This window comes from Grus americana, chromosome 10 (assembly GCF_028858705.1).
Source record: "Grus americana isolate bGruAme1 chromosome 10, bGruAme1.mat, whole genome shotgun sequence".
Lineage (NCBI taxonomy): Eukaryota > Metazoa > Chordata > Aves > Gruiformes > Gruidae > Grus > Grus americana.
The window spans coordinates 8,623,816-8,642,683 of NC_072861.1; the positions used below are offsets into that span (position 1 = coordinate 8,623,816).

The 18,868-nt window shown below is 36.5% G+C and overlaps 1 protein-coding gene across 1 annotated transcript in view; it reads left to right on the plus strand.

Annotated features, from left to right (window-relative positions):
- ADAM10 (ADAM metallopeptidase domain 10) overlaps positions 1–18,868 on the plus strand; it is a 52,257-nt gene that overhangs the window by 25,716 nt on the left and 7,673 nt on the right. Inside the window, exons 4-11 of the mRNA XM_054837099.1 lie at positions 9–167; positions 9,484–9,587; positions 11,029–11,178; positions 12,345–12,437; positions 13,058–13,241; positions 15,439–15,602; positions 17,266–17,449; positions 18,393–18,543. Of these exons, the coding sequence (XP_054693074.1) occupies positions 9–167; positions 9,484–9,587; positions 11,029–11,178; positions 12,345–12,437; positions 13,058–13,241; positions 15,439–15,602; positions 17,266–17,449; positions 18,393–18,543 (1,189 nt within the window). The remainder of the gene's footprint in view (positions 1–8; positions 168–9,483; positions 9,588–11,028; positions 11,179–12,344; positions 12,438–13,057; positions 13,242–15,438; positions 15,603–17,265; positions 17,450–18,392; positions 18,544–18,868) is intronic.

Below are 18,868 nucleotides of genomic sequence, written 5' to 3' on the forward strand. Positions count from 1 at the left end.
CTTAACAGGTGAGCAGGGAAGTCTCAGCCATGGGTCTGTTATTGACGGAAAATTTGAAGGATTCATCCAAACTCACAGTGGGACCTTTTATATTGAGCCAGCGGAGAGATATATTAAGGACAAAACTCTACCGTTCCACTCTGTCATTTATCATGAAGATGATATCAGTGAGTACTTTCATTTTGTGCTACAGATGAAATATTTTTTTATTAAATGTCAAAAACTGTAAGCCATTTGTAAGCATCAAATGAGACTTGGGCTTGCATGTGACACTGTGAATCATGCTGTCCTGAAGTGATTCATATACAGTTATGGGGTGAAAGAGATTTATGGTAAAACAAAGTGAGTCTTCCTTATTCTGCCGTTTTAAGAAATCCGTAGCAGTCAGGCTTAAATGTATAAGCAGTGTATTTTCTACTCAATGGACACATGTTTCTTTTGAAAAATGCGTTCTTAAAATGCTCTATACTGATTGTTCTTCCCCATGGTCTGCAAAATAAAGGATAAAGTTCAAGTCACTGTCTACCTACATCTAGTGAAGGTGGTACTTGTGGGGAAATAAAAGCTTCCCCTGCATGAATTGGTCACTGATGCCTTCGGAGAGCTCTTTAGAAGATGTGGTGGCACCCAGTATGTCCTATTTTACACAGTAGCTGATAGAATTGTACAGAGGTTACTACTTGAATTTGAGGAGTATAGCCCCAGAAATCTAGCATTAGTTGTAAATGCCCAGAAGGATGAGAAGGTACTATGGAATACTTCTACATCTTCAGAACTGATACCTCAGAATTCTCCTGTGCTCTGCCTGCCTTTTTATGTATGATCAGTCTTCAGCTGTAATAAAAATCAGTTTTATTTGATGCTTAAGTAACTTTATGCTGAACCTGAAAAATACTGCAATAAAGTTGTGATTCCAAGTTTCAATCCTTCCAAGTAAATGTTGGCAGAGAGTCACTTTAAGGTTATCTTTTGGTTATTGAAGCTAACAAGTTGTGTGTTGCAAGTTATGTAGGACTTTAATCTTGCTTAAAAATCAATTTAAACTAAATTTCATTTAAAAACTTGTCCCATCTGGCCATTGTGCAAAACCTAGAAGACTTGAGTTTGAAATCTCATTTGGAATTCGATGAAGAGTCTTGGGTTAGATCACTAGAAATGACTTGAACCACTCTCACGATGATATGTGTATAAACCACTTTCAAAGTACATCATAATGAGACTGTATTGTGAAAAGAAATGTCAAAAATGGGAAGATAGTTGAGGAAAATCTCTGGTTGTGATTTGGCTTTATAGACTATCATTTTTCTCTGTGCTTTAAGCCAGCGAAAAACACAGTTATTGCATAATACTCTTTCTGGTTACTTCTCTTGCATGAATGCAGTGAAGAGGAATGATCTTTCTCTGCTAAAAACCCAACAAAATTTGTTTATTCTTTTCTAATTGAATGAAGCTTCTGGAATACAGCTGTATTTTACATTCAGAGGCAGTACATGTGCTGTCTTGGAGTATGTTAAAATTGCTATGAGCTAGCAGATATGTTTGTCCTTTCTGTTACCCCATTCTGTAAATATGATTATTAACCCAAAATCAAATAGTAGTTGCATAATTTTAAAGAGCTTCTGAATGAATGCCATTATTGAATTCTACGTATATTGTGAGCTACACTTGTTTTCTGACTAAGTGTACATCTTCCTGGTGCTTACAAGACCCATATTTGGGAATAAAGTCACTTTATAGGATAGTATTCCATATACTGCTCTTGTTTCTCCAAGAAGCTGCAGCATGCGTTTAATTTTCAGCTCTGCAGAGCATTGCAGGTGAAAGTCTGAGAAGGCAATTTGCTTTGCTAGCTGCTGGAGTATTACAAGATTTGCTGCTGTAACAGAAGAGTAGTGGCTAAAAGTAATTGAAAAATTACAAAAGTCTGGTGTGAATCTAGAAGAGATGTCTTTTATAACAACATTTCTGTGAATAAATTGCACATATTTCTAAATTCTTTGGTAGGTTTTATATGTCTCACAGAACAGTTCAGTTCACTGCTTGATAGTGTGAATATTGGACTAGCACTTTCTGTAAATAAGTCATTGTCTGCTTTACAAAGGGTTTTATTAACCCTGTTGTAGAAAAAGGGAGGAGGGAAGTCAAGGGACGTAAGGCAGTGATTTGCCCAGTTTCCAAGGGGTGAGACAAGCAAGATTGTCTCATGTCCCAGTTCCTTATGCTGTAAATAGTGGGTGACTAAAAATACTCTCTTCACTGCTATCAACTAATGACAGAAATAGAACTGTACCTTAAAGAAGAAGATAATTTGATTTTATCAAAGTTAGTATTGCTGTTTTGTAGAAGTGAGTTAAATGGATTGCTTGAGAGCTGGAAAAAACTAATGATGAAATTGGTTCATATTAATATCTTATTAAAGCGAATGGGAACAAGATATGTTTGGGTTTTTTTTTTAATTATTCAGGTGATTGTATGTTAGCTTACACTGTTTTTCCTCTTGAATCCAGTGCATCAAAACCATCAGTTAGAAACAAAATCAGATTATCAGAGGGGATTGTCGAAATCTATTCCAGAGAGCCACATTAAAGCAATAGTACAATACGACTTCAAAATCACCAAGTGAGTGAATGTTGCTGCTTGCTCAGCATGGTTGAAAATAGCCCATCCTGGAGCTAAGTCTAAGCAGCACTATTTGAAAATGTGCTGCTCCTGTTGGTTGCTGTCTGATGCTGCAGAGTCTGATGTGCTTGCATTCTGATTGTATAGTTTAACTTTTTTCATTAGTATCTAGATGCCTAGGATTTCTGTGTGTGTTGGGTTTGCATGGCAAGGTTTTGGTAGCGGGGGGGCTACAGGGCTGGCTTCTGTGAGAAGGTGCTAGAAGCTCCCCCTGTGTCTGATAGAGCCAATGCCAGCCGGCTCTAAGATGGACCCGCTGCTGGCCAAGGCCAAGCCAATCAGCGCCTCTGTGATAACATATTTAAAAGTAGAAAAACAGTTAGAGCTTTTGCAGCCGGAGAGAGGAGTGAGAAGATGTAAGAAACTCTGCAGACACCAAGGTCAGTGCAGATGGAGGGGGAGGAGGAGCTCCAGGCGCTGGAGCAGAGATCCCCCTGCAGCCCGTGGTGAAGACCATGGTGAAGCAGGCTGTCCCCCTGCAGCCCATGGAGGAAGGATGAGGGGGTGGAGAGATTCCACCTGCAGCCCATGGAGGACCCCACACCGGAGCAGGTGGAGGCACCTGAAGGAGGCTGCGGCCCGTGGGAAGCCCACGCTGGAGCAAGTTCCAGGCCGGACCGGTGGACCCGTGAAAAGGGGAGCCCACGCCAGGGCAGGTTTGCTGGCAGGACTTGTGACCCCGTGGGGGACCCCACGCTGGAGCAGTTTGCTCCTAAAGGTCTGCACCCCGTGAGAGGGACTCCATGCTGGAGCAGGGGAACGATGAGAGGAGTCCTCCCCCTGAGGATGAAGAAGCGGCAGAAACACCGTGAGATGAACTGACCGTAACCCCCATTCCCCGTCCCCCTGTGCCGCTGAGGGGGGGGCAGGTTGAAGCTGGGAGTGAAGTTGAGCCCGGGAAGATGGGAGGGGTGGGGGGAAGTGTTTTAAGAGTTGATTTTATTTTCTCATTCCTCTACTCTGTTTTGCCTAGTGATAAATTAGATGAATTCCCTCTCTAAGTTCGGTCTGTTTTGCTCGTGACAACAATTAGTGAGTGATCTCTCCCTGTCCTTATCTCGACCCACAAGCATTTCGTTATACCTTTTCTCCCCTGTCTAGTGAATGAGGGGAGTGAGAGAGCGGCTCTGGTGGGCACCAGGCCTCCAGCCAGGGTCAACCCACCACACTGTGGTCTTGAAATATCTGAAGTCTACAACTGCTTCTGTCACTTTCCGAATGGTGCTTTTGAGGCTAGAATTTTTTTGCCTTTCATGAGAGCTATTTTTGCATTGAACTGCATCTCCAAAAAACGCCAACAACAACTAAAAAGCTTAGCTTTAAAGTAGCTTTAAAAATAAACAAGCATGCAAATCTGTTGTTATTACTCTTATCTAAGGCTTACTTTTGTGGAATAGTCAAACCACTAGTATCTTACACAGGACAAAAGTAACAAAAAAGGCTCACAGTTCTAACTCAGGAGAGACTGAGGGAAGAAGTCATCTTTGCTTTAATTTGATATATTTTTTGGTCACCCATGTTTCAGCCTTTTGAAACAATCTGCTTTTTAGTGCTTTTCAGAAATCACAATGCAACATATGATTAGCATCTCAATGAGTTCTTATTCAGTAGTAAAACAAAAGGTTTTTTTGTAAATGGGGATTATATTGTCAACTTTATAAGGCAGCTTTTGTCTGTTACAGTGGATGTGGTGACCAGTGGAAGGCAGCCTTCTATTCGTGACTCGAAACACAAGTTGAATGATTTTTAATTTCTAAACCACTCTTGATCAAACTGGTTTATAATTTAGTGCTAGGAAGATGCAAATTGCTATTTTAATGAAAACATTTTGGAAACTTTTCTTTAAGGATTAGGATTTCATTGGAACTGTATTTACTTTATTTAAATTATACATGCTTCAAATTTATCACTGAGTTCACACTGTAAAATGCAAAATCGGTATTTCCTCAAATCAACAGTAGACAGAAAAATAGTGTTCAGACCTGCAGAAAATGAACATGGTCATTTAATTGGCTTTATGGTCTTGGAAGAACTATACAACTGAGAACAAAAAGTAAAGTATTTTGTAATTTTGCAAAGCCCTATCTGCTGAATGAACTGACCATTTTAAACTATGTATTATTAGTGAGAACTTGGTCTCTTTTTTCCCTATTGTGGTTGTCAATGTAGTAGCAACGGTCTACTTGGCAGTTGTCAAGGGAGCACAGTATGACAGACTGCTTAGAATGAAATCTGTAATAAGGATATTTTTGGTATCTGCTTAAATTCGAATTTTTTTTGACACTGTTGCTTTTGCTAGCATTGGACAAATCTCTATGGCTGTTGAAGAACTGAATTTTCAGCATTTTTAATGGAAGTTTGATGTCATATCCTTGCTCCAGATGCCTAAATCTGGTATCCATTAAGTAGTTAACCTAAATTCTTAACAGATCATACTATTTACTGACAAATAAAGAAATTCACATGATCAGGAGTCTCTTTGTGCAAGATAGTGCCTTTTTTAAAAAGATAAAAATTCTTATTTTGAGCATCTGTAGTCGTATACATCATTAATAATGATCTGCCATCTAGTTAGAATAAGATATTGTCAGAGTGTATGAACTGACAAAAATTTTTGTTTAGTTTTCTAGATTTATTATTACTACATTATTATTGTTTACTATTTCTTAACATTCTGTCAGGATGTACAGAAACTGAAAGTGGAAAATGAGAAAATGGACAATCCGAGAAAAGAAAAATAAAGTATTTGTTTTGCCTGAGGATTTTCTTTAGTTAGAGAATTGATTCTGTAATTAAACTCTTCTTTCACAGATGTGATGGAAAGTAGGCGTCTTGTTTTTCCTCAACTCTGCATGCACTATAAGCAATCATTTCATGGTAAAGGCATGTCTTTTCTTTTGATCAGTTCACGGGGTTGTGGTAAGGATAGGCTCCCAAAGAGCTGGCAGAAGGCTGTACTTCTCAAAGCTTTTAAAAGCGTCACAAGAACACGGACCTGACTTCTGTGATGTGGGTCAAAACTGTCCAAGTCATCTGACACCACGTAGTTCTTGCTTAGCTCCAGAAATGGAACTGCTGCAGGGAATGGTGGAAATAGGAAGCCTCAAAAGATGAAGAGGGAACAGTGCCTTCATGGTTTGGGGGTAATGCAGCAATTATCAAAATAAAGCTTTGTATGCAACTTTCTCTGTAAGCTAGACATGGTTCCAAAGTGAACTATCCTATACTACCTGCCTCCTGTGTTTAGCAGGGTGGATTCAAATCTGTCCATGGGGGATTTGTCTTTTCCAGCACATGCAAAACCTCGGCAATTGCTCTTGCAAACTGTTTCACATTCAATTCTTTATAATTTTAACTATCATGCTTTTAAAGTGTTTCTTACTAGATTATTACTTTTTGAAGTGAGAAATATTTGTTTGAACTGCAGGAAGCCTGTATTAAGGGATTTCCTAACCACTTTGAGAAACAAGATACAGAGGAGACTGCTTATTTTGTGTAATGCACTGAGAGCTTTTATTTCTAGTACTGTTCTGTCAATTGTCATAATGCCTCAGAGTATGAATAGAAGTGTGGTGATAGCAGGATATGGCATTTTGTGCTGGCGCAAAATATGCTGTGCAGTCCTGTTTCCAGTTAATTTCTGTGGATTCCTGCAGTTACCACCTGCAGGAGTTGCTTTAAAGTTATGATGGTTTTATGTAGACAAAGTGTGCTGATGGTGAGGCAGTATTGTCTGTCACACTCACCCTTGTGTAGGTTTTATCACAGAGATAAGTGGTCAGCGGTGTGAAATAGAGTAGCGGGTAATGATAATTTTGATTAGATTAAATACAGTAGAATTTTTCAGTATTATGGTGGGAGGAAAAAAAGGTGGTGGAGATGGAGAAGGGAAGGATCATATCTATAATCCTTTGCTCTTAACTCCAATCTAGTGATAGTAAACAGGATCCCAAAAAGTACAGATGACCTCACCAGTGAGTGAGTGTTGCTTTTTGGTTAATATTGGTTATGGTAAAGCCAGTGTTCCACTACGTTGCTAATCAATTTGGGCGAGGTGGCCTACAGTAAGAGCTTTTTTCTCTTTTTGTCTTTCTCTTCTTCTGGCACTGTGCTACGGAGGAATGTGATGAGACAGCAGTTCAAAAAATGGTATTTCTGTTGTGTTAGAAATTGAAATGTGGGAAACTAATACGCAGAAAATCATTTAATAAACTTACAAGGTTCTAATAACAGTAATTCATGAGCATTTCTTTAAAATAGTGAAAGGAAAATACCAGTTCCTTCAGAAGTCTAGGATTTTTTCAAACACCTGTGTACTGCATATTCATTGTAGTTACCTCTCAAAAGGTTTTTTTCTTTTAATTTAAAGAAACAACCTTCTTAAAATCCAAACAAATTACCTCTCACACAATATCAAGATTTTGGTAATAACTTTGTTGGCAAACACTAGTCAAAACAGAGCAGGCATAAAGTTGACCAAAGAAAAAGTGATTTTGTTGTGTATTGGAGCAGCTTCTCTAAAATTCAGACTGGAAATAAGTTTTTAAATACAATTCTGTACATGGATGCCCTTACAGTAGATAAAATTAATTTGCTAATGAGATAATGAATATCTGTTTACACCCAACTATAATCTTTCAATTAATTTTAGGCTGAAACTTTCTTTGCCAAGAAACGTGTTTATTAAATCTGGTTCTTGCCCACTAAGCAAAGTTTACAATTGCAGTAAAATACTTGGTACCTGGAAAAGGATCCAACTGGGGGGGGGGGGTGTTAACTATGTTTAAATTTGTCATTAACACTTTTTTTTAAAAAAAAACCCAGCTAAACATGGCCTCTTCAAATACTTGTAAATATGTGTGATTGAGAGGAATGAAGGTTGGAAGACTACTTTTATTTCTCGATCAGTCCTTTTAAGCTTATTGGTGGATCCACTGAATCCAGTTTTTGGGTGTTTTGGAGCATAGACTCATATTAAATGGTTTGTTTTTTTCAGAACTCAACTTGAGCTGTATGCCAAGATTATGATGTGGTTTGGGTTTTTTAAATTTGTTTGCTATTTAATTTTCCCCCAGCTTTTAATGATTGAAATACAAAGTTTAGAGTTTAATGATACAGGGAGAAAATCTGAAGCAAGTTGGGCTTATATATTGAAATAGCTTAGCAGTATCATACAGTCTGACTGCAGGAAACAGGTATGAGAATCAAAGATAATTAAAGGCAACTGTCAGATGAAACTGTACCAGAGTGCATGCTCCAAGAGTGCATCTGCTGTGGTCCAACTGCTAACGCTTTGACTCAACAGAACCAGACTAGACCTAGTCCTGGATAAAATCCACTGAAATACATAAAATGTGGACATCAGATCCTCAGGCTTTATAAATCTACTCCTATGCGTCTGTTCCATTTACTCTGTGATTCTGGATCTTCACACTTTCTTTAAAAAACAAACAAAACAAAAAAACCCCAAAACAAACAAAAACCAAAAAAACCACACCAGCAAACAAAAATTAAAAAACCAACCCACCAACTACTCCCAAAAGACAGCAAACCTAGGTAAAGTTTACACATTTCTGACAAAACCGACATCTTGTTGAGATGATGGTAAAACTGTGGTTTGCCCTACAGAAACTGGTTCCTTAAGTATTTACATATGTGGCTCCCATAATCTGTACTCCATTATCTCTCACTGGGGCACCAATTTATAATGGGATTCAATCTGCAGAGGAGCTGAAGGGGCAAGACCTCTTCCCTTCAGTACTTTTTTATCTCCAGAGCTTCTGCGAGTACAGGTTGCTTACAAATCTCTAATAGATACTAACAGTCAAAACCTAACCATATGTGTCTGAAGCACGTTCACACGTGCAATGAGGTGTGCATTGACAAGTATTGGAAGAATTGCCTTTAAGCAGCCAATTGTATGATATTCTCACTGAGCTAGTTTGGATCTCCGTGTTTAACTGATGTGTACCTGGATAGTACTACAGTTTTGCTTTTAAAATTTAAACAGCTATAGTAAGGAGCTGATGAAAATGGTTTTTTTCAGTCTTGTTTTACTTTGCCTGTAAGTTTTAAATATATCTGTAAATTTCGTAATCTGTAATTCTGTATGTTTTAAATCTACACACACATATATACATACATACACTCTTACCCTTAAATGTATTGTTTACTTTACAGAATGAAAATCTCACATTTCACCTTGTCAATAAAATTGCTAGCAAACTCATAATTCTAGAATTGTAGAGTTGAGTTTGAAACCAAGGTTCATTAGAGTTTCAGTTCTTAGGTATGGGTAGTTAAGTTGCATAATATAAAAACTTTCATTTCCATTGAGGAGGAGTAATGTAATAGAACCCTCTGAGAATGTCAGCAGGATTTCTTAGTTTTGGTTTACCAAGTAGAATAAAAAACCCTTTCTCTTATCCAAGCAGTCTTTGGTATACTTGATCTCTAATAATTTTCCTTTGTGAGTTCACTTAAGGCTGTTGTTAGTTCAATCTAACTGGTATGCATGTGTAAGTAACAGCTCTCATTCTTGTGTTAGACGTTGCTGCTCATATTTTCTTTTGCTATCTATAAGAAAACAATGTTAAGAATCGTCAGTTTTGTTCTGTTTGTGAAACTAAGAATGTATCTTAGTAGATATTTTTAATGAAAAAAAGACTGCTGCATAAAGCTTGAATGCTTCCCTCAAACCACATTAGCAACACTGGACACAAACTGAATAAGTTGCAGTGATACAGCCATATTTTGCACTTGTACATGGAATTTGAAAACTTAACCTGATCTTCCTCTTTTTAGAATATCCACATAAATATGGACCGCAGGGAGGTTGTGCAGATCATTCAGTATTTGAAAGAATGCAGAAGTACCAGATGACTGGTATAGAAGAACCAACAACAGAGGTACAATGCAGGCTAATGGATTATGCTGATTAGTAATTAGTGTAATAACTTCCTATTTCTTGTGTGTTGTTTCTTTTACTTTTGGGGTCAGTCATCATCCCTCAACATCATGAGGTACTTAAATTATTGCTAGAGGGTTTTTTATTAACATAATTTTTCTGAATTCTTTTTCTCATTGCTTCTACAGCATAGATTTGCTAGTCTTAATGAATCCTACATGATCTCAAATTTTTCAACAGTTGGAACTTTAGATGGATGTGGAAATCAAGCTTGAGATGAGGAATATACTTTATTGCAGTTGAGAAGGAAGAGTTTCAGGATCCCTTGATCTCTAAGTAATATATTGGTCCTTAAAGAGTAATAACCTTTAGATTTTCAAGTAATGTTAATGTAACACACTTGTAATATCCGAGTGCTTTCAGTGGTAAATGAAGTGATGATATGACTGGGAGGGTCTTACTAGCAATATTGAAAGATTGAAGGAGTTACAGCATGCTATAGATTGCCTGTAATAGGAGGTAAGTGGTCTATGGAAGGGACTTGCATACCTGTTTAGAGTCCTGCAGGTCTTTTGCCTTCAGGTTTGCACCACTTGTCATGAAACTGTATTTATTTTTTTTAAACACTTTCCAACAGTAAATTATTGAGTTTCTCTTAGTGTTATCTATGTTCTGAGCTGTTTCAAGTTTTGGCATCATTTTGTGGTGTCAATACCACAAGTATATGCCAACAAAACTATGCAATGTAGCTTGTTAAATAGCATCAGCAACTTAATTTCTGGAGTCATGATGTAAATAAACTTTTATCAACAGTATTACACAATTCAGCGTTGGTAACAATATCGTGCTTTCCCAAAAATTTACTTGTAAAACTTGGAGAGAGTGGGCCATCAACCAGTAAATACTATAGAACAAATGTGTTAGCAGATACTGATCTGACTAATGAGCATTACTTTATGTTCACTGTACCATTTGTTCCATGCTGAAGTGCTTAAGTATTTCTGTTTGCTGAGATAGCTGACTAAGGTAATTACAATGTGAAGTAACCTGTGTTAGGGAGGGTGCATTTAAGTTCCACAGTGGTGTTTCGTTCTAATCTATAAACTGTTCATCTTAGAAAAGGAATATGCAAAAGCAAAGTTCCAAAGATCACATGAATGAAAAAAATCTATTTCACATTGACTGCCTTTTGTAATATAAAATTAAATGCACAGAAGGGTTTGACTGAGATATCATTAAAAATAGATGGCATACATGAAAACTGGCTGTAACATACTTAGTTTAATTCAAGATTCATGAAACTTCGTAGATTAAAGAAAAAAAAAAGAAAATCTGTTTGTATTAGTGGAGTATGTTTAGAAAAATCCATCACTATTTTTAGGTAATCTCGTGCAGCATGTAGATATACAAAATTAATACATTTATTTCCTGTGTATATGTAGAAGCCTTTTGAAGAGCCTAAGAACAACAGTCCGCAGCTTTTAAGAAAAAAGCGTGCCACTCAGGCTGAAAAAAATACTTGTCAGCTGTATATTCAGACTGATCATCTGTTCTACAAGCATTATGGAACGAGGGAAGCTGTAATTGCACAGGTATTTCCAATCCCTTTGTTTTAAACAATCTGCTTTTACTTTATTTGCGTATTTCTGACAAATTATGTTAAACTTAATTGTATATATTATTGCGTATTTACTTTAGAATGGCTTGTTTCATTTGTTACAGTGATGTCAAGATTATTGAAATAGCTTTTTTCATTTCACTAAAAAGATGCTATGTATCTGTGACAAAAGTCCTGGGCACTTGTGCTTCCTTCAGTTGTTAATGGCAGCTGTGGTTTGTTTAGCAACTCTGAGCAAGACTTGCAGTCTGACTTTTCTCGGTTCTTACTCAGAAAAATAATACTTCCTGGAGAGTTCTATTCTATTTGACAGCCTGCCAGGCCTCTGTGATAACAATTGCATAGCCTTTAATTCAAAACACTGTGAGCTAATGGCACTACTGTTCCTGTAGTGTCTGATGTAGTGGAAGGTTAAAAAAGCAATGGCAACTAAAGGCAGCAGCTTTTCATTTGTTAATATACATTAACTGGAAAAAAGGTGGTTTGTAGTTTTTTCCCTGATCATTTGCTAAAAATATAACTAGCATGTTAACATAATTCTATTGAAGTCTGAAGTTTCACTGCCACTTGCAAATCTGACTTTTACTATTCATTCATCACACTGTATGTACACAATTCGAGTAATGTTTTCCAAAGCTCTCAAGTCACCTTCAAAATTGGGTTTTCAATGAGTTAGCATTTTTGTGTGCTCTTGGAAAAGGTAAATGATCAATTTTTTCACATTTGTGTTCTACCAGAAACAGAGGAATAATGCTGTAACAAGTAAATTTTTTCTCAAAGAAAGAAATACAGTGCTTTGAATGCAATTTTAACTACAGTGCTATCTTATTGTAGCAATGAATCAAATGACTATCACAAACAAATATCTGAATAGTTGATAGAATTGTGGTTGTTTTTTTTTTTTTTTTTTTTTAAAAAGGGGGCAAATAGCTGTTATCTGGCATGGCGGCAATGCAGATACTCAGTTGTGTGGTAATTTTTTTCTATTATTTGCCATCAGCATTTGATTAAAAAGGCATGTAAGAGTTCATATGGTGCAATATCGTACATGTAAAAGTATAGGTCTTGTTGTTTGTATTCAAGATGAGCTGTAGCATAATGCATAAAACTTTGAACTGTAGATACTTTTGTTTTTGACAGATATCCAGCCATGTTAAAGCGATTGACACAATTTACCAGTCAACAGATTTCTCAGGAATCCGTAACATCAGCTTCATGGTGAAACGAATAAGAGTGAGTTGTATTGGAAATGCTTTTAGCTTCACTGATACTGCTTGGAGGCTGTATTTTTCAAAAGTCCTGTTGCTGTTCACTTGTAACTGTTTATTGTTAGTAATCTCATAACGCGAGTGCCTCTCTAGTAAGTGGTTCCTTGACCCATTTATTTGGTTTGGTTCTAGTGTTTATTGTCAAAAGCCTGCTACTTCTGTTATTCAACTGTAGTCAATTTTTATAGGAATCAACTACTTATGTTTCAGCAGTGTTGACTGTGCGGTGCATAGACTATATTGCTCTCCAAGATCTTTAATGCTAATATAGATAATGACTATCTAGGTTGCAAGTTTCTTCTAAAAGTGGTGATTTAAGAGGATAAGTATAAACTTTGGGGTACTGATGGAAAGGAAAAAGAAAGAAGAGAGTGGGGATTTACTACACAAAAGCAATTCTTTACTTATTGTAGAGCTTGGTTTTCCAAATATTTGAGTGGTAATTTGTCAAGGCCTATAAATCTTTAGCAACATCTTTAAGTATTTAATGTAACAAGGTATTGACAACAGTAAACTTCTTAGCTGATATTTACAAGTCAAATGAAAATGAATCATGTCTTACAGTTTGTTTCAATTTACTTTTAGATTAACACAACTGTAGATGAGAGAGACTCTTCCAATCCCTTCAGATTTCCTAACATTGGTGTGGAAAAGTTTCTGGAACTGAACTCAGAACAGAATCATGATGATTATTGCTTGGCCTACGTGTTTACAGACCGTGACTTTGATGATGGAGTCCTTGGTCTGGCTTGGGTTGGAGCCCCTTCAGGTAATTATATCCAAACCCTCAGCACTATGAGAATGAAGTATTGTAGGTAGGTGCAAAGAAAAGTAGAAACTGTGTTATTTAAATTGACAGCAAATAGACAAAAATCTCATAACTAACTTCACAATTTTGGTTAGGTATGGTTTGATTTTTTTGTGATATATAAACAGCGTATCCTGTGTTGCTTCAGTTAGTCTTGCTGTCTTTCTGACGAGCAAGATGTGAACAAGAAAGAGAAGCTTATTTGTTTTGTTAGACAGGGGTGGTATTACTTGGATGGTTTTTTTATTCATGACAAGTATGAGTGACCAGTGAAGTGACAGAAGAAACAAGTATTTCTGATATATATAAAGACAGCTTATAAGTATGCAGTTTTAACTTTGTAGTATAAATACACTGCAGAATCCTTTAGGTTTTCAAGGTAGTGTTGGAAGCACTTTTTTTTTCTTTTTTTCCTTTTTTCCTTTTTTCTTTTTTCTTTTTTTTTTTAATAAAGTAAAATCAGATCTTGTTCTGGGAAATACCAGAATAATTATTGTGACTCTTCTTGAACTGCTTCTCATTAGTTTCAGTCTAGTTGTGTATTTTGGGTCTGAAGTATGTCTCTTGATGTAAAAAAAAAAAAAAAAAAATCTTCACGTGTGCAGCACCTCTGTGTTTGTCCTGGATGTATTAGTTTTATAGGGTGTATTAGTTTTATAAAATTATATATTTGAAAGTTGTTAGTCTTGAAATATGAGTAAATACAAATTCTTTAATTGTAGCTCAGCACAAATTCCAAATTGTGGAAGCTCACAGAAATCAAAATAAGAAATTCAGACGGAGCAATCTTCCCTTGTTTCTTCCCTTGAGTGATTTCTATATAATAAGGAATTAGGCTGAAAAACAACAGGTTCTATGAGACTTTGCAAGAGACTGGATACTTTTAATAGAATGCTATCAAGAGCTTTAACGTTTCTTCCACAATTACTCAAATTCTGTTAAACCATTTGTGCGATGTAGCTATACATTATAACCTCGCTTTTACTGCTGTACTTTCCTATAAAGGACAGTTGTAGAGTACTGGCGCTATGTGGAAAATTGTCGTGGTATGACAGTCTCTCAGACTTTGATTTTAGGAGATGAAAATGCTCAAATAAGTATTAGTAGAGTATTCAGAGGGGTAACAGATCGTGGACCCATGAGCGTAGTTAAGTATGTTATAGGGACATGTGTGGACTACCCTCAGTGACTGTGGAAGAACCGTAGGAAAAACAATTCACAGGTGGCCTATGTAAATAAGAACCTATAGTCTGTGATGACTAGTATAAACTGAGCAAGCACAGGATCAATTGGAATGTGCATTCCATAAGCATTGCTTACAAAACTAAATTTAATTGAGAAAAATTAAGTTGCTTTGAGAGATTTTCATCCTTTACATACATACTGACATAGGTTAAATGGGATATTTCACTAAAATGAAATTTTACTTCAGAAAGCAGGAAACTTCTTTAGAGTGTTTTTTAGACACCATTTATGTTAGCAATAGAATAGCTGAATTTTAGAACATGGATAATGCCTCAGAACAAACTCAAGTTATGAAAAAATTTTGTGAAATTAAAGTCACAATTTTGAGAATTTTACAAACAGGAAGTGTGATGCACTTGATTGTTGACCTTCTAAATATGGGTCTAATTAACCCACGCATCAAAAACGTTTTCAGCTTTAGTTTGTCCAGAGGAAAAATGAGTCACTTTTGCTGACAAGGATATATAGCTAATCTTAGGCATTTTATATAAATGCTCTTGCTATCAGAGATTCTCCTGTGATTTTACTGTGGGTATTTTACTTAGTGAAATCCAAATGGGATGTAGATTGAGGCTACCTGTATTGGACATTACACCCTGCTAGTCTTTTACTACAGGTATGATGAAATCAGGACTTGTCCATGCAGTGAAAGTCCGAAATAGCTCTTACTTAGTATCTGTTTTAAAACAGTTAACTTCTTAGAGTGCATGCATCCATTCAGTGCTGAGAGCGTTAGTGTGGATAAGTCTAATCTACTTTCAAAGTTGGGTTAATATTAATTACACAGAGGAACTCTCAGTCCATAAGCATCCTCTGAGGAGGCAAGCTGTTTCTTGTTCTAAATGTCACTAGAAAAGTAACACAGTACTACTTTTCTTAAATGACTAACTGTTGTACTTTTGTCTAAATGCAGGGAGCTCTGGTGGAATATGTGAAAAGAGCAAACTGTATTCTGATGGTAAGAAGAAGTCTTTGAACACTGGAATCATCACTGTTCAGAACTATGGCTCTCATGTTCCTCCCAAGGTTTCTCACATTACTTTTGCCCATGAGGTTGGGCATAACTTTGGTTCACCTGTGAGTATTACTATTGATTTGTTAACTCACTTTCAACCATTTTGAAGTGCTTGATTTGCAAATGGAGTTTTTAATTCTTATAAGCAAAGAAAATACGATTATGACTTCCTGTGCGTATGTGCATGCACATAGTATACAAACACAAAACAGATTGCCAAACTAAGCCCCTTTTATGAATATTTGACAGCACTGGTGCAACAGTGGATTTTGTGAATTGTTTATTTCTACTAGTTCAATCTCTTACAAAGGGACTATGTTGTTATTCCCTACAAACTCAGGGTCACACACATCTTTTAAATGCATTTTAGTTTATCCTAGAGAGGAGGAAGAATCAATGCAAAATTGATTAAGATGACACTTTATTCAACAAGTGAAGATAGAACTGGCTCTTTTTTATGTTCAATTATTTATACTTAAAAGTTTACCTAAGAAAATTGTGGAGAGGACTAAGAAACCAAGAACAATGTTTTAGAGCAAAATTGTCTCCCAGTCATTTAGGGACATGATTTGTTAGTGGCAAGCTGAAAGCATGAGACTTTGGTTTTGCTGGAGATGAGAGAATTTTCAGGTTTGGGGTTTTTATTTTTATTTTCAAACTTGAGTATGTAGGCTTCCTACTGTTGGATGTAAAATTAAATTGAGATATGACAGGAATGACAAGTTCTTCCAAAACAGATGTCCACATGTCAATGCTTTCTACATGTGCCTTGAAAGAATCCCTAATACCACTGCTCTGAGTGGGAACAAGCCTTCCAAGTACAGCTGAAAACATGAGCATGTGAAACTGAAAAAACAGTCCCACTGCGTGAAACATCTTTTGGATCAGCCTGGAAGATGTTTCTTTTCATTTTACTCTAAGTTGCATTTGATCCAGGGAAATATGTGAAAGTACATGTTTGGTTCTACTGAACTATAACAAATGATACCACATATATATGTGTGTATATCTATATACAACTATATTGAAAATTTTCAAAAATTTGCCCACTTCTTTTGGAGACATAGGTTGTATTTCTGGGAAGTTGGATGCATCAGAACAACATCAGCATTCCTTTTACACTGAACAACTTAGTATGTTGTCAGTCTGCTAACTGCTAGCATGCCAATCTGTAATGCATTTTATTCATCATGCTGGATATTGTATAGATCTAGTCACTGGCTGACAGAAAGAGACTTCTGCTCTTTTCTGAAGATCTCTTTGCATCTCCCTCAAAACAAGCAAAAAGAATGGACTGCTGTTTCAGTTAACTCCTCCAGAGAATACTTATTACCCTTTTGTGATCATAAAGCCACTCTTAGGAGATGACAACTTTTTCAAGTCAGTATTCATTCCAGGATATGCACTTGGGGTATACAATTACCAAGAATGCAAATAAGCTGAAACTTAAGAAATTAGACACTTGTTACTGTTGTCTGGGGAAAAAAAAAAACAACAAAAAAAGAAAACAGACAAACAAAACCCCCCAAACAAACCTTTGTTTTCTGTATACTTTTGTAATTGAAGAAACCTTAGAGTATAAGATGGTGCTTTGTTTTTATGAACCTTTTATTCTCACTTTGTTAAGGTTACCAAATCGGGTTAATTTTGCACATGTATAGAAAGACAGCAAGAAATTAGAGAAGCTGTCTTGATAGATATAGTTTTAAAATATTTGTTTTGCAGCATGATTCTGGAATGGAGTGCACTCCAGGAGAGTCCAAGAACTTGGGACAGAAAGAAAATGGCAATTATATCATGTATGCAAGAGCTACATCTGGGGACAAACTTAACAACAACAAGTTCTCTATCTGTAGCATTCGAAATATCAGCCAAGTTCTTGAGAAAAAGAGAAATAATTGTTTTGTTGGTATGTATTTAGTCATCCTGAAAGCAGAATGGCTAAGTTATTACTATTATGCCTAATTAGAAATTTTTTTTATCTTACTCATTAATTTTTTGTTCATTTACTGAAAAATGCTGTAAGTAAAGAATTGAATTTGAGATCTGGAGTACTGTGTCAAGTTCTGGGCTCCCCAGGACAGGAAAGACATGGACATACTGGACTGAGTCCAGCAAAGGGCCACGAAGATTATTAAGGGATTGGAGCATCTGACATAGGAGGAGAGGCTGTGAGAGCTGAGACTTTTTAGTCAGGAGAGGGCTGGGGGGGGGCCTCTTGTCTGTCTTTTTAAATGCCTGATGGGAGGGAATAAAGAAAACAGGGCCAGACTGTTTTCAGTCGTGTTCAGTGAAAGGACAAGAGGTAAGGACACAAAATACAGGAAATTCTATTTAAACATTAAAAAAAAAAAAAGATTATTTTGCAGGAATTTTCTTTCTAGAGTCTGTGATGTGTGAGCTCTCACAAATTTTGTGAGATTATGCAGCAAGTAGGTTTGAGTTTTGGAGGAGGAGTAGTAGTAGTTCACCCCAGTACCATCAGCTTTTGCCTTAAGGTCCTCGGGCTCTCTTAAAGGAGAAAGAGTGCAAGAAAGGATGCTGCTCCATGGGAGGCATAGCAGAAAACTTCCTCTTATCGCTGTTGATTTCCTGTCCACACAAGAAACTCCCACTGTTATCAGCAGAAACCTTTTACTCAGACGCTTTAAATTCTATGAATTGTAGGAATGACTAAGCTCGGTAGCAAGCAAATAATGCAAGGTGACTTGAGCCTTAGTCTGAAGTCCATCTTGACCAAGCATTTTCAGTCACAATTAGCTGGATGCTGTTGCAAATCAGTGTTAACATTTATAAGTCTATTTGCATATTCTTTGTACTGATTTGTACATAAATATACTGGCATTTTTCAGAGTCTGGGCAACCCATCTGTGGTAATGGACTGGTTGAACAAGGAGAACAGTGTGATTGTGGATACAGTGACCAGTGTAAAGATGAATGCTGTTATGATGCCAACCAATCGGAAGATAAAAAATGCAAGTTAAAACCAGGCAAATACTGCAGGTATTGTGCATGATTGTTACAACACATTTTAATTTTGAGGATTTATTGATAGCTAAAATTGGTATTTTACAATCTGAATTTGTTTACCTGCATTATTCTTAAAGTATTTATTGCATTTAAAACGCTTGATACAGTGAGCGAGAAGTTCATAAGCATAATTATACTCTGCAATTCTTGGTGCTAATTGTAGCTTGCTTTCCCTTGGATGACTGTGCTCTAGCTTTTGAAAAAACGTAATATAGCACTGGATTGTATCAATGCTAATGTATCGTAATACTCAGTGCAGACAAATACGTGTTGAAATTCCGCTATCTTTATCAGAAGT